At 35.2% G+C, this 18,817-nt stretch overlaps 1 protein-coding gene across 1 annotated transcript; it reads left to right on the forward strand.

The window, feature by feature from the left end:
* The first annotated feature begins 718 nt into the window (after nucleotides 1-718).
* On the forward strand, nucleotides 719-17,197 carry LOC123247477 (nuclear ubiquitous casein and cyclin-dependent kinase substrate 1-like). Its single transcript, XM_044676378.1, has 2 exons — nucleotides 719-877; nucleotides 16,391-17,197. Exons 1-2 carry the CDS (start codon nucleotides 719-721, stop codon nucleotides 17,114-17,116), a joined length of 885 nt encoding a protein of 294 aa, XP_044532313.1. The 3' UTR covers nucleotides 17,117-17,197.
* The last annotated feature ends 1,620 nt before the right edge of the window (nucleotides 17,198-18,817 follow it).

Genomic DNA, 18,817 nt, shown 5'->3' on the forward strand with positions numbered 1-18,817 from the left:
TTAAAACCAAAGCCCCCTATTATATATCCATATAAACAAATGAGAAGTCATTTGTTTTTCTTCTTTATTTCTACTCCCACAGTTTTTTTTCTCTTGATGTACTTAGATCAAACTTAGCTTGGAGTTTTTACACATGAGACTTTGATATTTTTATATTTCATCCAGAAGTTATTTTTTCTCTTTTATTTTGATTTTTGATGTTTTTAACTTATTTTGACAATTGATTCATATACCTCATAACTCAGCCATGTATATGATCCCTGTGTTTGTCAATATCCTCATCTGGGAATATTTTATTATCTTATAATGCAAAGTTTAAATTCTTTTGAGATTAATTTTAGAATAAGAAACTTGCTACCTCCCTGAATCCAGAAAGTGAACTGTTTGGAGAAAGTGGCATGAAGATGCCTGCAGAAACCACAAGCTGTACGAGAAGATCCAGAGTAAACTTTGGTATCTGGTGAACTGAACTGTGGGGTATTGAATACATCTATTTTGAATGTACACTCTTGTGCCAAAGGGGACTGCACCCAAATTGTTATTTTTGTCATTGTTATTTTTCTCTTCTATTTCCCTCTTATCACCTAATTATTGTAATTTCCCTTTAGAAACTACAATATTTTATATACTTTCAGTTAAAAATCTTTAGAGTTTTAAGTTGGTTATGTTTAAAATGATCCATTGGGGCAACTAGTCTCCCAAAGGATCACAGGTAGAAATGTGTAGCACCCAACCAAACATTGAACTAAAAGCTCACCTTAAGAGACAAGCTTACCTTGAAAGAAGACTGGAGAATGCTGAGAAGCATATGGAGGAGAGTTTAGGGGGATTTAAAGCTTATATAAAAAGCATTGAGAGAACTTTAAAAACCTCCAGAGTATCTCTTCATACTTCCTCATTATCAGAGCCAACTCAGACTCTGTCCTATCTTGCCCTAAGAAATCCTGTTTCCCCATTCAACTCATCTCTCCCATGCCCCTACCTCCCATCCTTCCTACTCTGCCCCAGCCCCTTACCTCCCTGATCAAGCCATTCACCCCCTCCTCCTACATCTTATCCCTCTGTCTCCCTGCTCACAACCCCTCCCTCTCTTCTTACCTACTCTTCCCTCTCCCCTTACCTACCCCACTGAAAACCAAACATCTGACCTAGAGGCAGAAACCAAAAATAATTAAGCAGAAACCCTATTTCCCCTGAAGACAGTACCCATCGTTAATAAGAGTGGAGATGTAGTTTCCCTAAGGCACTATACACTATTCACCACCACCACCACCACCACCCCCCAGGATATTGAGAGATTCAAACAAAACATTCCTTCTTTGAAGATGATCCAATTGTGATTATTAAAAAAAATAGAGAGCATTTTTCGGGCAGACTACCCCAGATAGGTTGATATTGAGAATTTATTACAAACTTTTTTGACAGAAAGAGAGAAAATAAAATATCTCTCTTGTTAATCAGGCCCAGGGAAGGAGAGCAATTCATTGGCCATGTGAGGATCCAAAATGGAACCTCAACAATGAACAAGATTACACAAAACTATGCCAGGCTAGAGAGGCATTATTAACAGAAAGAAGAGTTTATTATGACAGACCAGGATGAAGTTTGAGAATTTAAACCAAAAAAAAAGCAGATAAAAATCCATCCCAATTTAAGGACAGATTTATTGAGCTGGGAGGTAGATATATAGACGTGGACCTTTCCAGAGAAAGGGATGTCAAGCAGATTAGAAGGCAGTTTGTAAAAAAACTAACTTAAAGTGGTAAAATATTATTTTAAAACTAAATGCCCCAAATGGTCTAGTATGGACTTGAAGAATTGAGGAGAGCAGCAGTATGTGTATTTAATGGCCACAAGAGGAAAGATGAAGATAATAGCCAATCAGTAGAAGAATTAAAGAATAAAAATAAAATTTTAAAAGAAAAACTGGAAAAAACAAATTGGGCAATAGCCATAGCCCCTTTGCAAGAATCCACAAATAAACCACAAGAGTGTTATTTATGTGGAAAAAAGGCCACTTACTGTTAAATTGCAGAAACTGGAATCAAGTATTCAATAACATGAATTTTAGGAATAATGATTTCAGAAATAACAATAATTATAGATATAACAATAATCACAATCATAATAAAAAAACTACAGAGATAATAATCCAAATGAGTCAATTCAAGACTTGCAACAATATGTCCAAAATATGACTTTTCTACATTATACTCAGAGTGAAAATCACACTCAGTGTGGGGGAGCCCAGAGGAATACCAAAGGATCATTATGAAGGTGTGATGGGTCAGTAAGGACACTGGAATCAAAGAGTGAAACTGTTGATTTTCCAGACTCTGATGTTTTATGCCAATTATCCCTATCCACCCCCCCACACACACATAGTAAAGAAACTCATGTGATCCTAAAAGTTGGGAACACATATTATGATTGCCTCTTAGATACTGGAGCTTCCATATCAGTTTTAGTGAGTAAACCCAATGCAGAATGCAATTCTATTGGCTCTCTTAATGTAGTAGGTATATCAAGAAAACCTCAAAATGTCCCAAAAAGTTCCCCTAAAATGGTATCTTTGGAACTCTAATCAGTAGAACATTCTTTTTGGGTTTTTTATGACTGATTCTCCTATAAATTTGCTAGGAAAAAACCTTTTATATAAATTTAGAGCCACAATAACATGCCCTCAAGATGATGCTATGACACTATAGTTGTCTGAGGAATCTTTAAATTTGTTCCCTGTTAGAGAAACAAGAGGTGGCAGAGCCTCCCATAAAAAGATATCCAGTGGTTCCAAACCCAGTCACAATTATCTCCTCTATTCCTAGTACAGACACATACGGTAATGTAGATTTGTATTCATCTTTTTTCTCAATACCAATTCATGAGAATTCCAGGAATATATTTTTTTCACTTGGAAAGATTCCCAATGGACCTGGTACCAACAGCCAAGAGGGTTTGTGGATGGTCCTACATTGTTCTCACAAATTTTGAGTCAAGATAGAGATAATATTAAATTTAAGAATAGCGATTTAATTCATTGAGTGGATGATTTACTCTTGGCCTTACCAAATGCCATAGCATGCCAAGAAGATAGTAAACATCTTCTTTTAGAACTACATAAAAGAGGCCACAAGGTCTAAAGGGGAAAGGTTCAGTGGTGTCTTCTCAAAGTGGAATATTTAGAATTCATTTTAACTGCTGCTGCCCATTCTATTTCTCCTAAACACATTGAAGATATTCAAAAACTGAGGGCTTTCACCACTAAGAAACAATCTAGGGGAATTTTAGGAGCAAGAGGATTGTGTAGACAATGGATTTCTTGCTTTGGGGAAATTACTAAACACCTTAAAGTACTAACAAAAGATTTAGTCTCTGAACTGCTTAGATTAGAGGTGGAACACCTGTCAGCTATGTCAAAATTAAAAAGGCTTAAAAAACAGGCTATCCTGTCTGCCTCTGATCTAGGCATTCCAGATAATAAAAAGTCATTTACTTTGTATGTACATGAACAGAGAGGGGTGGCTTCAGGTGTCTTAACACAACTTTGGGACTGGTTCAGCATCCTGTTGCTTATTATTCAGCCCAGCTATATACCCAGTAGCTTCAGGAGCACCACATATATCTTAGAGGCATAGCTACCAAAGCTTTATTTGTAACTAAAGTTGATGATTTTGTATTGGGTTGCCCATTAATGATAATGTGCCCAGATGAAGATGAAGTATTGTTGCTAAGGCATAGAACTCAGGCATTTTCTGAAAAATTATTCACAAGATATGAAGTAACCTTGTTGGGCAATGAGAATATTACTTTAAAAGGCTGTACAACTCAACCCTGCTACCTTCCTGCTAGATTTACCAATTTCAGGAGAACTATTAAAGTTGTGAAACATGTGTGTCCATGGCTGAAAAGCCTTGAGATAATCCTGTACACTCCTTTAGACAACCCATATCCAGTCTTATTCATTGATGCTTCTTCTTTCATGAAGGATGACAAAAGTTACACTGGAGCTGCTGTAGTCACAGAATTTGTTACTGTGTGGTCAGCTTCACTGCCCTCAAATATAAGTTCAAGGTGCAGAACTTATAGCTTTAAAACATGCCTGCATAATCGCCAAAGACAAAAAGACAACAATTTATATGGATTCCAGGTACCCATTTGGAAATTTGTCATTCAGTGGGTATGTCATGTCTTCAAATGGGATTTTTAACATCAACTGGATCTAAATCTAAATCTAAATCTATATCTATAGCAAATGCAAAAAATTAATGAAGTTCTTTCTGCTCTCCAGCTCCCCAAAGCCCTAGTCATTGTTCATTGCTCTGCCTACATGGGTGGAACTGACCCTGTCTCTAGAGGAAACCATCAGGTAGATATTACTACAAAAGTCACTTCATTAGAAAGGCCTAAATTAATTTTTACTTTGGTAATGAGTAAAGAATCAGATTTGTTGCTTTCCTATCCTGAAAAGGAAGTGGAAAATGGAACCAAAATTCAAAGCAAAATAGATTAGTGGAGTGTAAGTGTCATCTGAAGGAAAACTCCTGCTCCCCAGAAGTTTCTATTACCAAATTGCTAATCCATGCATGAAAACAGTCACTTTGGTACCCAGGGCATTGTAGATTCTGCTAAAAGAATATGGATAGCCCCTGGTATAACTACTAGAGTCTCTGAAGTGTGTGCAGTCTGTTCCACCTGCCAAGTATATAACCAATATGCCTTTTGTGGCAAAGCATGTGGTGAGTGCCCTCTGGCTTACATAACTTTTGAACAACTCCAAGTTGATTTCATTACAATGCCAAAAGTCGGATATTATAAATTTGTCTAGTCATAGTAGATCAGCTAATGAGGTGGTTAGAAGCATTTCCTACCACCTGAGCCACAGTGGTTATTGTTGCCAAGATACTCTTAATAGAGATTATTCCTCATTTTGGCCTGCCAACATGAATTGATTCATAAAGGGGAATTAATTTTACCAATTTGTTCCTGTCCCAGATTTATTCCTGTTTGTGATAACTCCTAAATTCCATGTACTATATCATCCCCAGCGCTCACGCCAAGTTGAAAAAATGAACAGAGAAGTTAAGACCATGTCTGACAAATTATGCACTAAGATTCATTTAAAATGGCCTGAAGTTCTTCCCTAGCTTTATTTTATTTCTGAAGCATGCCCAAGGGACATCTATACATCTAACCATTTGAGATGCTTTTTTGGCCATCCCCTTACATATGCTAAGCCTTTTTCTCCTGCATATACATCACTATTAGGGGCGACACTTCTATTGCTTCCTACATACAGGAATTACAGATAAAGTTGCAAGAATTCCATAAGTCAAGAGCTGCAATACAAGCAGGACCTATAGACTTTTCACTTCATGACCTAAACCCAGGAGACAAGGTGTACATAAAGAACTTCCAGCACACTGGAAGAACTTAGCCTGCCTGGAAGGGTCCATTTAAAGTATTGTTAACCACTCCTACAGCTACAAAAATTGGAGAAAAGGACTTTTGGATTCATTGCTCACATGTAAATAGAGTACATTCTTTAGACACTGATTGACTATACCCCATAATGCAATCATGTATCCTGAGTTGATCTGGGTGTTAGTCAACACCCTCCTGAGGGGGGGATTGTGTAATTCTCATAAAATCCAAGATTAATTTTTTTTTTGAGCAAGCATTTCAGGAAAAGAATCTCTCGTATTTCTTGAATCAATAAAATTAACAATTCAGAGAAAATGCCATAAGGAAACCTCCACTGCATCAAGAAGATCCAGAATAAACTTTGGGATATAATTGATTGAACTGAAGGGGGTTGAACACATTTATTCTGGATTTAAACTCTTATGCCAAAGAAAGGGATTGCCTCCTAATTGGCTTTTTGTCAATGAGCCTAGCAAACATTGGTTTTACTCTCTCTCTCTCTCTCTCTCTCTCTCTCTCTCTCTCTCTCTCTCTCTCTCTCCCATTTTCCCCTTATCTCTAACACTTTGTTAGCCATCAAGTAAGAGAATTCACAAGTCACTTACTTGAAAAAGTAAGAGAATTCTCAGTTAGCTTGCTAAAATGAGTGGTAACTACAGAACTCAAAACACACCTATTTACCACTAAGTAAGAGTGTTTGCAAGTCATTTGCTAAAGTGGGTGATAAGTTGATCAGTCAGAAACTTGTGAATCCTATATTAAAATGAATACTGTCAGAAGCCTATAAAAAAATTGACACCTTCAGAGATCTATAAGACAGGAGAGAAGTGGATCCCACAGACACTGCCCTGCTGGGCAGTCTTAGGCAATTTGAAGGCTGTGATTGTCCCCTGTGAAGTGGGGAAGGACAAGAGGTCACTATAAAAGCCCTGAACTTCTTCGGAAAGATAGAGTCTTCTTTAAGCAGTCTTCTGTAATCTTTATCATCATAGTCTTCAGTAGTTGTATTCGACTGGTGACTTGCCTCTTAGAGGTAACATGGGACTTGGACTGCCTCTTGGGTGAGAGAGTAGCTGACTTTCCTTTCCTGGTGACTGGAGAGAGATTAGTTTCAGAGAGGCCTTCCCTTCTGGGAGGAGGTTTTGTGGGTGGAACTCCTGGGCCTCTGCTTCAGGGTTAACAAGCCCTGCCAGGCTGACTGAGCACCTGAGCAGTATTTAGTGTGATAGGGTAGACATCTTCTCTACTCTCTTTTTGTATTTCTCTACTTTTACTTTCCACCCTTTAGTAACTAAAAACTATTAAAAGCCATTTTGACTTGAGCTATAATATTTTAAATAAGCAATCACACGATTATTATAGAATCATATATTCAGTCAAACCCTTAATTTAATTCCTTAAAACACCAATGGGGACAGATATAACTAAGAAATGTATAGAGAGAATACAAATATAGAGAATAGGATAAGGCTAACAGCATAGCTATGTGCAGAACATTTCAATATGCTATACATTTAGGGAAATGTAGTTGTGTTAGTTAAAATCACTTGGAGTTCTATTTAGAGATATTTGGGGATCATTTGATCCTTAAGATATGTAGATATATAACAAACTTCCTGTGGATGTTTTGGGGACTTTGGAAACTACATTTCCCATGATTCTTCTTGTAAAAATGGAGGCAGACAGGAAGTGTGATGATGTAAGAGAATGCTATAAGACTCCTGGGGTCATTGGAGGTGTTTTTTTTGCTACCAGAGTGCACTCTTGGGGGGACGTAGAAAAGGTTAGGTAAGGTACTGTATATAATGGCTAAGGTGGCAAGTTGAAATTTTAACAGGCGTGTGGTCGATTTTATTCTACCAACATGGCCCTAAATAAAATATTGGTTATCCTTATAATATCAGCCTTTATCATTTTTAAAAACAACATAGTTAATTAAAGATGACCATTTATTGATTATTCAATTATAAAAGACATATTTTGTCATTAAAGTAAAGAAATGAAACTTCAGCTAGACTTTTTATTTTTACATGAACAACAAAATTTTTAAAACATTATTTTTCCAAAAGGCTCCTTTTTATTATATCTTCCTTGTACTCTAATATAAAAATCTAACAGATATTGATCCCCTAAGCCAATAATTTGTCATGGAAGACAGACAATAGTATTTAAAGACTGATAAGGAGAGGTATGTCTTCTTAAAAAGTAAAATTTTAAGTTTTATTTTTCTTGTCCATTTCCAAGATAGGGAGAGCCATTATTTTTGGATATTATGTCACAAAAAATGACCAGATGAATCATAGGGAAATAAAACATCTAGTTTATTTATCCTTAACTTTATTGTAAACAATGAGAATCCTGAGGCAGGAATAAGCACTACCTGGAGATTTGAAGTAGTCAATCAGACAGCTTGCCTGCAGTAGATGGTGCCTATGTATTATATATGCTTAATTAAGGTTTATTAATTGATTGATAGGATCTTGGCTTTTACAAACAGAAGGATTAGACAGAAGACTGCAATACAGAAAAAAATTTGGATGGATAAAACAAATCATTATTTTTACTTCCACTTTCCTGCTCTATCAGTGCTTCCTGATTAATGGAGAATAGTATGGTAAATAAAGAGAGAAAGCAAGAAAAAAAATGTGACTGCTTTAGTAACCAGAGGCTCCTAAAAATTATGGAATTTCACTTTTTCCTCTTTGTCTCCTGTCTCGATGAGAAGGCTAAAGGAACATTAAGGTATCCCCAGGCATACATACCCTACTTTAAGTGCACATCTTGAGACACATATATATGGAGAGTGTACATATAGGAATAAGCATGGCCTGGAACTATTATGACTAGAAAAATAAATATTTAGCATTTCATGTATGATATCATCATGAAATTATCTGCTAAGCACCATATTTATTTCTATACTCTTTCCCTATCATATTGAAGGGCAATGCACTTCTCTTTCCATCACATTACCTGCTCTAAGTAACCTAATTCATCTGAGGGTCACTGAGCTGCTCTGTGATACTATCTGTTGGTCTACAGCTATTCTATGTCTTGAGGTTCATCTGCTGCTGTCTGAGGAGTTTCTCCATGGCAAGGTAAGGTTAAAGTTCTTTCATCCTAGGTCTATAAAACCCTATGCCCATTCAACCAAAAAAAAAAAAAAGACAGTAGAAATATAGGCTAAGAATTTATGTTCTTTTAACTTTATTCTTTTTCAACTCAAAGTCCCTGGCTTCAAACATTCATTTGATTTCAGGTAAGAAAATTCCTTTCAACTACTATCTGCTGACTGATTGTCACTGAATTTCTCCAAACTCTATTTTTGAGTGGGACACACCACTGGATAAAATTAATGAAATTATAAAATTGTCTGCTAAAGTAATTATAAGGTAACAGAATATCCCTTACTCTCATATTTAATACCTCTTCATTACTGGCATTAAAACAATCTCAATACAAAGTGGGAGGGAGGGAAATTATCACCATCTGCATAAGAGTATCATTGCAGATGATATTCTGATTTTTGTTATGAAAACATAGAATTGTAATAATTAAGCTAAGTGTATGGAGTTAGAATTGGTTTAAAGGAAAGTTCATCTCAAAAAATGATAGACAAGATAGCTAGTTTCAAGGGTGGAACTATGATGACTGAGTAGAGTCTGCACTCAGTTGTATTCTCCCAAAATTTCCCATGAAACAATTTAAAAATAACCCCTCAATAATTTGGAATTATTCCCAAAGAGATTTAAAAATAACTTTCTGCCCTTTGATCGAGCCATACCACTGCTGGATTTGTACCCCAAAGAGAAAATAAGGAAAAATACGTGTACAAAAATTTTCATAGCTACTCTCTTTTTGGTGGCAAAAAATTGGAAAATGAAGGGTTGTCCATTGATTGGGGAATGGCTGAAAAAACTGTGGTATCTGATGGTGATGGAATACTATTGTGCTGAAAGGAATAATGAACTGGAGCAATTCCATGTGAACTGGAAAGACCTCCAGGAATTGATGCAGGGTGAAAGGAGCAGAGCCAGAAGAACATTGTACACAGAGACCAATGCACTGTGGTAAAATCGAATGTAATGGACTTCTGTACTAGCAGCAATGCAATGATCCATAACAATTCTGAGGGATTTATGGAAAAGAATGATATCCACATTCAGAGGAAGAACTACAAGAGAGGAAACACAGAAGAAAAGCAACTGCTTGAACACATGGGTTGAGGTGGACATAACTGGGGATGTAGACCCGAAACTACCACACCGATGCAACTATCAACAATTTAGAAATAAGTCTTGATCAATGACACATGTTAAAACTATGGGGTGGGGGGGAGCAGGTCAGGGTGAAGGGGAAAGTAAGAACATGAATCATGTAACCATGATAACTTTTCTAAAAAAATAAAAATTATTTAAAAAAAAGTAAAACTGAACAATTAAGGAAAATAATTATCATTGAAGAAAATAATTCCTTAGCAATTAGAATAAAGCAAGGAGTTTTTAATTACTCCACGTGACTTTAAGAAAGAGCAAAAAAAAGAATAAAAATGAACCGAATGTAAAATATTTCAATTAAAAAAATGTCCTGGGACATTTTGATATTTAAAATATATAATTCCGACTACATTAAATTAAACAATAAAATCAATGTAATCAAAACTAGAAGAGAAACAAAAGAGAAAAAAATGATACCAAATGTCTCTGACAAAGACCACATTTGTCATATGGTAAATCAAGTAAAATGTATAAAAATATATGCCATTCCCCAATTGAAAATCATCCCAAGCATATGAGTGGACTGTTCTAATGTGAAGAAATTAAAACTATCTATTGTCATATGAAAAATTGCTATGAATAATTATTAATTATATCTGTGTCGGTGAACCTATGGCATGTGTGCCAGAAGGACATATTCCCCTTCACCTTTCTAGCATGCCTGAGGATATTTCCCACATCATCCAACCCTCTGCCCAGCAGTCAAATGGGAGGGATTCTTCCCTCCTCTGTCTGTAATAAGGGGGTGGCTCACATGCAGTGTGAGGGTTGTACTTTGGGGACTTGGTCTCTAAAATTTTTGCTATCACTGAATTAGAGAAATAAAAATTAAAACAACTCTGATGTACCATGTCACATGTATCAGACAAACTTACATGATGAAAAATCACTGGAAAGCGAGGTTATGCCCTTCAATTGGGAATGGCTGAACAAATTGTGGTATATGTTGATGATGGAATACTATTGTGCTCAAAGGAATAATAAACTGGAAGAATTCCATGTGAACTGGAAAGACCTCCAGGAATTGATGCAGAGTGAAAGGAGCAGAGCCAGATCATTGTACACAGAGACTGATACACTGTGGTAAAATACAATGTAATAGATGTCTATACTAGCAGCAATGCAATGACCCAGGACAATTCTGAGGGATTTATGGAAAAGAATGATATCCACATTCAGAGGAAGAACTACAGGAGAGGAAACACAGAAGAAAAACAACTGCTTGAACACTTAGGTGATGAGAACATTATTGGGGATGTAGACCCGAAACTACCACACCAATGCAACTATCAATAATATGTAAATAAGTCTTGATTGAGGACACATGTTAAAACTATTGGAAATGTGCATTAGCTATGGGGGGGTGGAGTTTGAAGGGGTGAAGGGGAAAGTAAAAACATGAATCATGTAACCATGGAAAATTTTTCTAAAAATAAAAAATAAATAAATCAAGACATCTTGGAAAATAAGAAAAATTAAAGTGATAAATTATGGATAAGTAGTAAAACTGGAACTCTAATACATTGTTGGTAGACCTATGAATTGATACGAGCATTCTGGAAAAAAATTTGCAACCATGCCTGAGTGTCACAAAACTGTAAAGACCACTATAGGTCTGTATCCCAAAGAGATAAAAAATAAGGGAAAAGGACCTACTTGTACAAAATTATTTATTATAGCTTTTTTGTGATGGCAAAGAATTAGAAATGAAAGGAATATTTATCAATTGGAAAATGGATGAACAACTTGTTCTATGTGATTGAAAAGGATGATGGTAGGAAAATCTGAAAAGACTTAAATGAACTTATATAAGTGAAGTGGACAGAACAGCAAAAATCTATTATGATCAGTTTTGATTGAATTAAGTTAATCAGCAAGCAAAAATCCAAGAAAACTCAAAAGGGCTCATGATGAAAACATCTCTCCACTGTTGGAGTGTATAAAAACAGATTTAATAATACATTTAAAAATAATTTTCTTGATAATTTTTTCTAATGTAAATGATATGTCATCTTTCACATGATGAATATAAAAATATATATATTGTATGATAGCATTTGTATAAACTTCATCATATTGCCTGCCATTTCAGGGAGGGAGGTGGAAATGGAGGGTTGAAAGGACATAGATTGTGAAATGATAGAAAATGATTATTAAAAATTGTATCTATATGTAAATGGAAAAATATAATAAAAATAAATTTTAAAAAAGTAAAGAAAAACAATTGACCTGGTAAAAGATGTAAGAGAATTTAAGAATTACTGAACTACCTCAAAGTTATGATCAGGGAAAGAGGTTAAATATATTTCAATATAAAATCAAAGAAAACTATTCCAGTATCTTAGAACTGAATGATAAAATAGACATTGAAAAAAAGATCTATTTATCAACACTTGAAAGAGATCTCAAAATAAAAAGCTCTCAAGAAGAAAAAGAATAGGCAAATTCCCGAACTCCATGTTTAAAGAGAAAGTATTTCAAGGAGCAATATAAAGGCTATTAAAATGTTATGAAGCTGCAGTCAAGCTTCCACAAGATTTATCAGATGCCACATTAAAAGAACAGAGGTCTTGGAATGTAATAATCCCAGAGTTAAAAGAGCTAGTATAACAATCAAGAATAATCTATCCACTAAAACAGTCCAATTTTTAAGGGAAACTGGATATTAAATGAAATAGAGGGCTTTCAAACATTTCTGATGAAAGACAAGAGCTGAATAGCAATTTGACTTTCAAATACAAGACTCAGGAGAAACAAATAAATATAAAGATGAAAGAGAAATCATAGGGAATACAATAAGGTTAAAATATGAACCTTTCTGTGTGGGAAAAAATTATGTGTAACTTCTAAGAGATTCATTATTTAAAAAAGAAATTTTACTTTATTACACTAATTTCATAAAAAACAAAACATTCCTTTTAAAGGCTTTGTATAAGTCCACTGTGAGTAAGTTTGTTATTAGACTTAGACAAGGGTCTTCATAATTGTTCTAGCCTCAGTATATCCTCGACATGGAGCCAGGAAATTTATTAGAACTTTCCAGATCAGTCTAAAAGACTGAGAAAGAGCCAACATCCCAAAGTGAGGCAAAGGAAACAGAACAATACTAGAGTTGGGGGAGGAGTGTTACTGATAAGCACTGTAGGTTTATGGTCCTTTAATATTGATCATTCTAATGCATTTTCAATTGGAACTAAAATGCTCCATAACTTAATATGGACAACGTTAGGGAAATGAGGAAAAATCAATCCACATCCACTAATCATCATCCCCCATAATCTGCAATATACCCTTGCTATTAAATCTTTTCTTGGTGAACCTAGTCTCATCCTCCTGGACTTATCCTCCTTTTGTAGCCTTCAATAAAGTTCTGTTGAATGAGATATTAATAACAAAAAAAAACCCTTTTCACTTTTTCTCTAGTTGCTTAACCTAAAAAAATGACCCCTTTGTCAGAGACAACATTTTTAACTCTGTCTTGTAAAATGTACCCTAATTCTTTTCTTCTTCCCATAAAAATTATTCTCTCTTTAATCCCAGAACTGTCATGAATAAAAACTGAATACCAAAAAAAGACAGTTTGAAGAGAACTTCAAAGATGTTACGAGAATGGCATATTATCTTATGTGATATTTTAAAATGGATAGACAAGAAAGAGCAATGTCTAGAGAAAGGAGATCAAAGGAAAAAGGGGGAAAATCATATAATATTACAAAAGCACTCAAGGAAGAGCTTTTGCAATTGACAGGAAGGTGTATATGAGGGACCACACTTGATACTAACTTATTAATAACGATTATAAATACACAAATAAATGAACACATAAATATGAATATACAAATACTTATTTGGGTAGAGAATTTTATTTTACCCAAAAGTAAATTAGCAAGGAAATGGTATAAGATAGTGTCAATCTCATAATTTATCTGTATATTACTGATAAGTGATAAAAGAGAAGGTGGATAAAGGCATGCAATTATTAGAAGTAAAGACATTATAATTCTAACAAAAAGAGTCCAGCAAGTGATCACAAGAGTTATTCATTATGATCAGGTGGGATTTATACCAGGAATGCAAGGATGGTTCAATATAAGGAAAACCATTCACATTATTGACCACATCAACAAGCAAACAAACAAAAATCACATGATTATCTCAATAGATGCTGAAAAAGCCTTTCACAAAATACAACACCCATTTCTATTGAAAACACTAGAAGTATAGGAATAGAAGGACCTTTCCTAAAAATAATAAACAGTATATGTCTAAAAACATCAACAAGCATCATATTCAATGGGGATAAATTTGAAGTAAGATCAGGAGTGAAACAAGGATGCCCATTGTCACCTCTATTATTTAACATTGTACTAGAAACACTAGCAATAGCAATTAGAGAAAAAAAGAAATTGAAGGTATTAAAATAATCAACGAGGAGACCAAGCTATCACTCTTTGCAGATCATATGAGGGTATGCTTAAAAATCATAGAGAATCAACTAAAAACCTAGTGGAAATAATTAACAACTTTAGCAAAGTTACAAGATACAAAATAAACCCACATAACTCATCAGCATTTCTAAATATTTCCACCACATCACAGCAGGAAGAGTTAGAAAGAGAAATTCCATTTAAAATCACCCTAGGAAATATAAAATATTTAGGAATCTATCTGCCAAGACAAATACAGGAATTATATGAACACAACTACAAAACACTTTACACACAATTAAATCTAGATCTAAACAATTGGAAAATCATTGATTGCTCATGGGTAGGATGAGATAACATAATAAAAATGAACATCGTACCCAAATTAATTTACTTATTTAATGCCATACCTATCAAACTACCAAGAAGCATTTTTTTTTACTGAACTAAAAAACAAAACTACAATAAAGTTCACTTGGAAGAACAAAAGACCAAGAATATCAAGGGAAATAAGGAAAAAATGTGAAGGAAGCTGTCTTAGCAGTTCCAGATCTTAAACTATATTATAAAACAGTGGTCATCAAAACAATATGGTACTGGCTAAGAGACAGTAGGGAGGATCAGTGAAATAAACTTGGGGTAAGTGATCTCAGTAAGACAGTATATGATAAAACCAAAGAGCCCAGTTTTGGGGACAAAAATCCAGTATCTGACAAAAACTGCTGAGAAAACAGGAAAACAGTATGGGACAGATTGGGTTTACATCAATATCTCACACCCTGTACCAAGATAAATTAAGAATGAGTAAATGACTTGAATATAAAGAAGGAAATTATAAGTAAATTAGGTGAGCACAGAATAGTATACTTATCAGATCTTTGGGAGGAGAGGGATTTTAAAACCAAGCAAGAGTTAGAAAAAATTACAAAATGTGAAATAAATAATTTTGTTTATATTAATTTAAAAAGTTTTGTACAAATAAAACCAATGCAGCCAACATTCGAAAGGAAGCAACAAATTGAGAAGAAAAATAACAAAAAATTCTGACAAATGTGTATTTACTCAAATATATAAGGAGCTAAATCAATTGTACAAGAAATCAAGCCATTCCCCAATTGATAAAAGGTCAAGAGACATGAATAGATAATTTTCAGATAAAGAAATCAAAGCTATCAATGAACACATGAAAAAGCATTCTAAATCTCTATAATTAGAGAAATGCAAAACAAAACAACTCTGAGGTATCACCTCACACCTAGCAGATTAGCTAACATGACAGCAAAGGAAAGTAATGAATGTTGGAGGGGATGTGGCAAAATTGGGACATTGATACATTGCTGGTGGAGTTGTGAATTGATCCAACCATTCTGGATGGCATTTTGGAACTGTGTTCAAAGAGCTATAAAAGGCTATCTGCCCTTTGATCCAGCCTTACCACTGCTGGGTTTATACCCCAAAGAGATCATAGGGAAAAAGACATGTACAAAAATATTTAAAGCTGCATTCTTTGTGGTGGAAAATATTGGAAAATGAGGGAATGTCCTTTAATTGGGGAATGACTGAAAACATTGTGGAATCTGTTGGTGATGGAATACTATTGTGCTTAAAACAATAATGAACTGGAGGAATTCCATGTGAACTGGAAAGACTTCCAGGAATTGATGCAGAGTGAAAGGAGCAGATCCAGGAGAACATTGTACACAGAGACGGATACACTGTGGTAATATCAAATGTAATGGACTTCTCTACTAGTAGCAATGCAAGAATCCAGAGCAAGGCTGAGGGACTTATGAGAAAGAAAACTAGCCACATTCAAAGAACTGTGGGAGGAGAAACACATTAGAAAAACAAGTGCTTGAACACGTGGGCTGATGTGGATGTTATTGGGGATGTAGATGCTAAACAATCATCCTAGTGCAACTATGGAAATAGGTCTTTATCAATGATATCTGTAAAACCTAGTGGAATTGTTTATTAGCAACTGGGTGGGGTGTTCCAGGAAAGAAGAAGAATCATGTAACCATGGGAAAACATTCTAAAAAAAATAATAGATCCATTTTGAAGAGATGGGGGAAAGGGGGCTCGGCAGATCCCTGGGGGCTGAATCCTGTAGCAGCGGAGCCAGAGAAGCTAGGGGCCTGGGCCTCTGAGGCCAAAGCAACTGGGGAGATGGGGGTAGGGGGTGTAGCCTAGGGCGCGGGGTGGGGGAGAGGCCTGGTGTCCACTTCCCTGGAGGTCAGGTTTCAGCTGCAAAAATGTCCCCAGCTGCTCATCAGAAACAGGAAGGTGGTCGATTATTCACAGTTTCAGGAATGTGATGATGCAGATGAAGATTATGGAAGAGATTCAGCCCCTCCAGCTAAGAAAATTACATCATCACCCCGAGAGCCTAAAAACAAGAGGAGGTCTGGAAAAAATTCACAGGAAGATAGTGAGGACTCTAAAGAAAAAGATGTGAAGACCAAGAAGGATGATTCACACTCACCAGAGGATAGTGAAGATGAAAAAGAAGATCACAAAAATGTTCGCCAGCAGCGTCAGGCATCATCCAAAGCAGCTTCCAATCAGAGAGAAATGCTCCTGGTAGATGTGGGCAGTGAAGAAGAACAAGAAGAGAAAGAAGAGGCACCATTCCAGGAGAAAAATTCTGGCAGCAATGAAGACTTTCTAATGGAAGATGATGATGATAGTGATTATGGAAGTTCAAAAAAGAAAAACAAAAAGATTGTGAAGAAGTCCAAGCCTGAAAGGAAAGAAAAGAAAATGCCCAAACCCAGGCTAAAGGCTACAGTGACACCAAGTCCAGTGAAAGGCAAAGGAAAAGTGGGGCGTCCCACAGCATCAAAGGCATCAAAGGAAAAGACTCCTTCTCCCAAAGAAGAGGATGAGGAGCCAGAAAGTCCCCCAGAAAAGAAAAATTCTGCTAGCCCTCCACCAGAAAAGTCTGGGGATGAAGGGTCTGAAGATGAGGCCCAGTCTGGGGAAGATTAAAGTGATGGTTTGGGGAGATTTTATTTAAAAAAAAAAGAGGAAAAAAAAAGAAATTCTACTTAGGGGTAGAACATGGTTTTGGTTATGCCTTGAATCATGGGCTTTGAATGCTTCCTCCCCCCCTCCCGCTTTCATTTCTTCGCTCCAACCCTCCCACTATTGAGAGATAGTATCCCCACCACAGCTCCTTTTTTTAAAAACAGGAAATTATGGGCATTTTTTTAAATTACCTTTGACTATTGGCTACTTTCCCTCTTCCAATCTCCAGTGAAAGCCATGACAAAATACTGAATGAATTTACCCCCTAAAATTAAAAAGAAAAGAAAGGGTTACTACAGGTGAAGCAATAAGATTTGAGGCAAACCCTGTTGGAATTTTAACTTTGCTAAAAGTTATCAAGGTAAACAGGAATCCAGAAGACAATGAGGATTCCAAGTAAAAATGGTTGTTCCTTATTTACCTGAATTTTTTTAAAGATCACTGTAAGCAAAGACAAAAATGTGTGTATTTTAAATTTTTTAAATCATGACTCTAAACTTCCATTGACTAGGCAGTAAGTTGATAAATGTGAATGCAACCTTAAGTTTCCTATATTTCTAACCCCATTTGGGAACAACCAGGCCACGTGATGTTTTGGTGTGGGTTTTTTCTGTTGTTGTTGTAAATTGTTTTGTTTTATTGTATTTCACTTCTGGTCATCTCAAGGAGAATAGGAACAAGTAGTGACCCTTTTCTCCTGCTAAAGTCTTTAGGGAGTTAAAGTGATGCTCAACCTAAAAATCAGGGGAGCAGTGCATCAAAATCTATGTGACTGTTTCAGATCTAAATATCCATGGTTCATGTTTTTAAAATAAATATGTATCTATTCTTTTTCTTGGAATAAATTTTACCAAGGATTAAGAGGAATTTAGATTTTAACAGCAAGATTGCTATACCACATCAAAATGTGTTTCTTCTCAAACTGACAATGCTTAGGTTTGAAGCCAATAAAGAACTAGTTAATATGAAACTAAAAAAAATAAAAATAAAAAAATAAAAAATAAAAAATAAACAAAAATAAATAAGTAAACAAACAAATTATCAGTTTCATGGAGAAAATGAATACCATTTTTCTTCCACATTTTCCTTCAGTCTCTTAAACACTGCAGTAGCTCTGTCAATGAATATATCAATCTCATATATATATATATGTACATCCCTGAAAAATATACTGCCAAGATAAGTGAACTTATTTATAGCATTCAAAATTTCTTCATTTGCTATAAACAATTTATCTAAACACATATATACATTTACACATATGTATTTATATATATATATATATGTATATATATATGTATATATGTAAATATTTGTATTGTGTCTACTTGTATGTGCAGGTGCTAGAGAACTTTTTTTACTTATCAGGGACAATTAGCACAAGTAGAAGAGAATTGATTCATATTCTATTGCTTCTCGGCCTCAGGGACTACACTAAAGGCACAAATAAACCTCCCAAAGGCTTAAGTGCATAGAAGTATGGATTAGAAACCAGAATCCAACAATATTTTGTTTTTTAAAAATACACTTGAAATAGAAAGACACATACAGCTAAAACAGAATCTATTATGCTTCAGCTGAAGTAAAAAGAAAAAAAAAGGCATCCATACCTATCATGATCTCAGACATTAGTAAAATCCAAAAATAGATCTAATTAAAAGA

Source organism: Gracilinanus agilis, chromosome 1, assembly GCF_016433145.1.
Source record: "Gracilinanus agilis isolate LMUSP501 chromosome 1, AgileGrace, whole genome shotgun sequence".
NCBI classification, from domain to species: Eukaryota; Metazoa; Chordata; class Mammalia; order Didelphimorphia; family Didelphidae; genus Gracilinanus; species Gracilinanus agilis.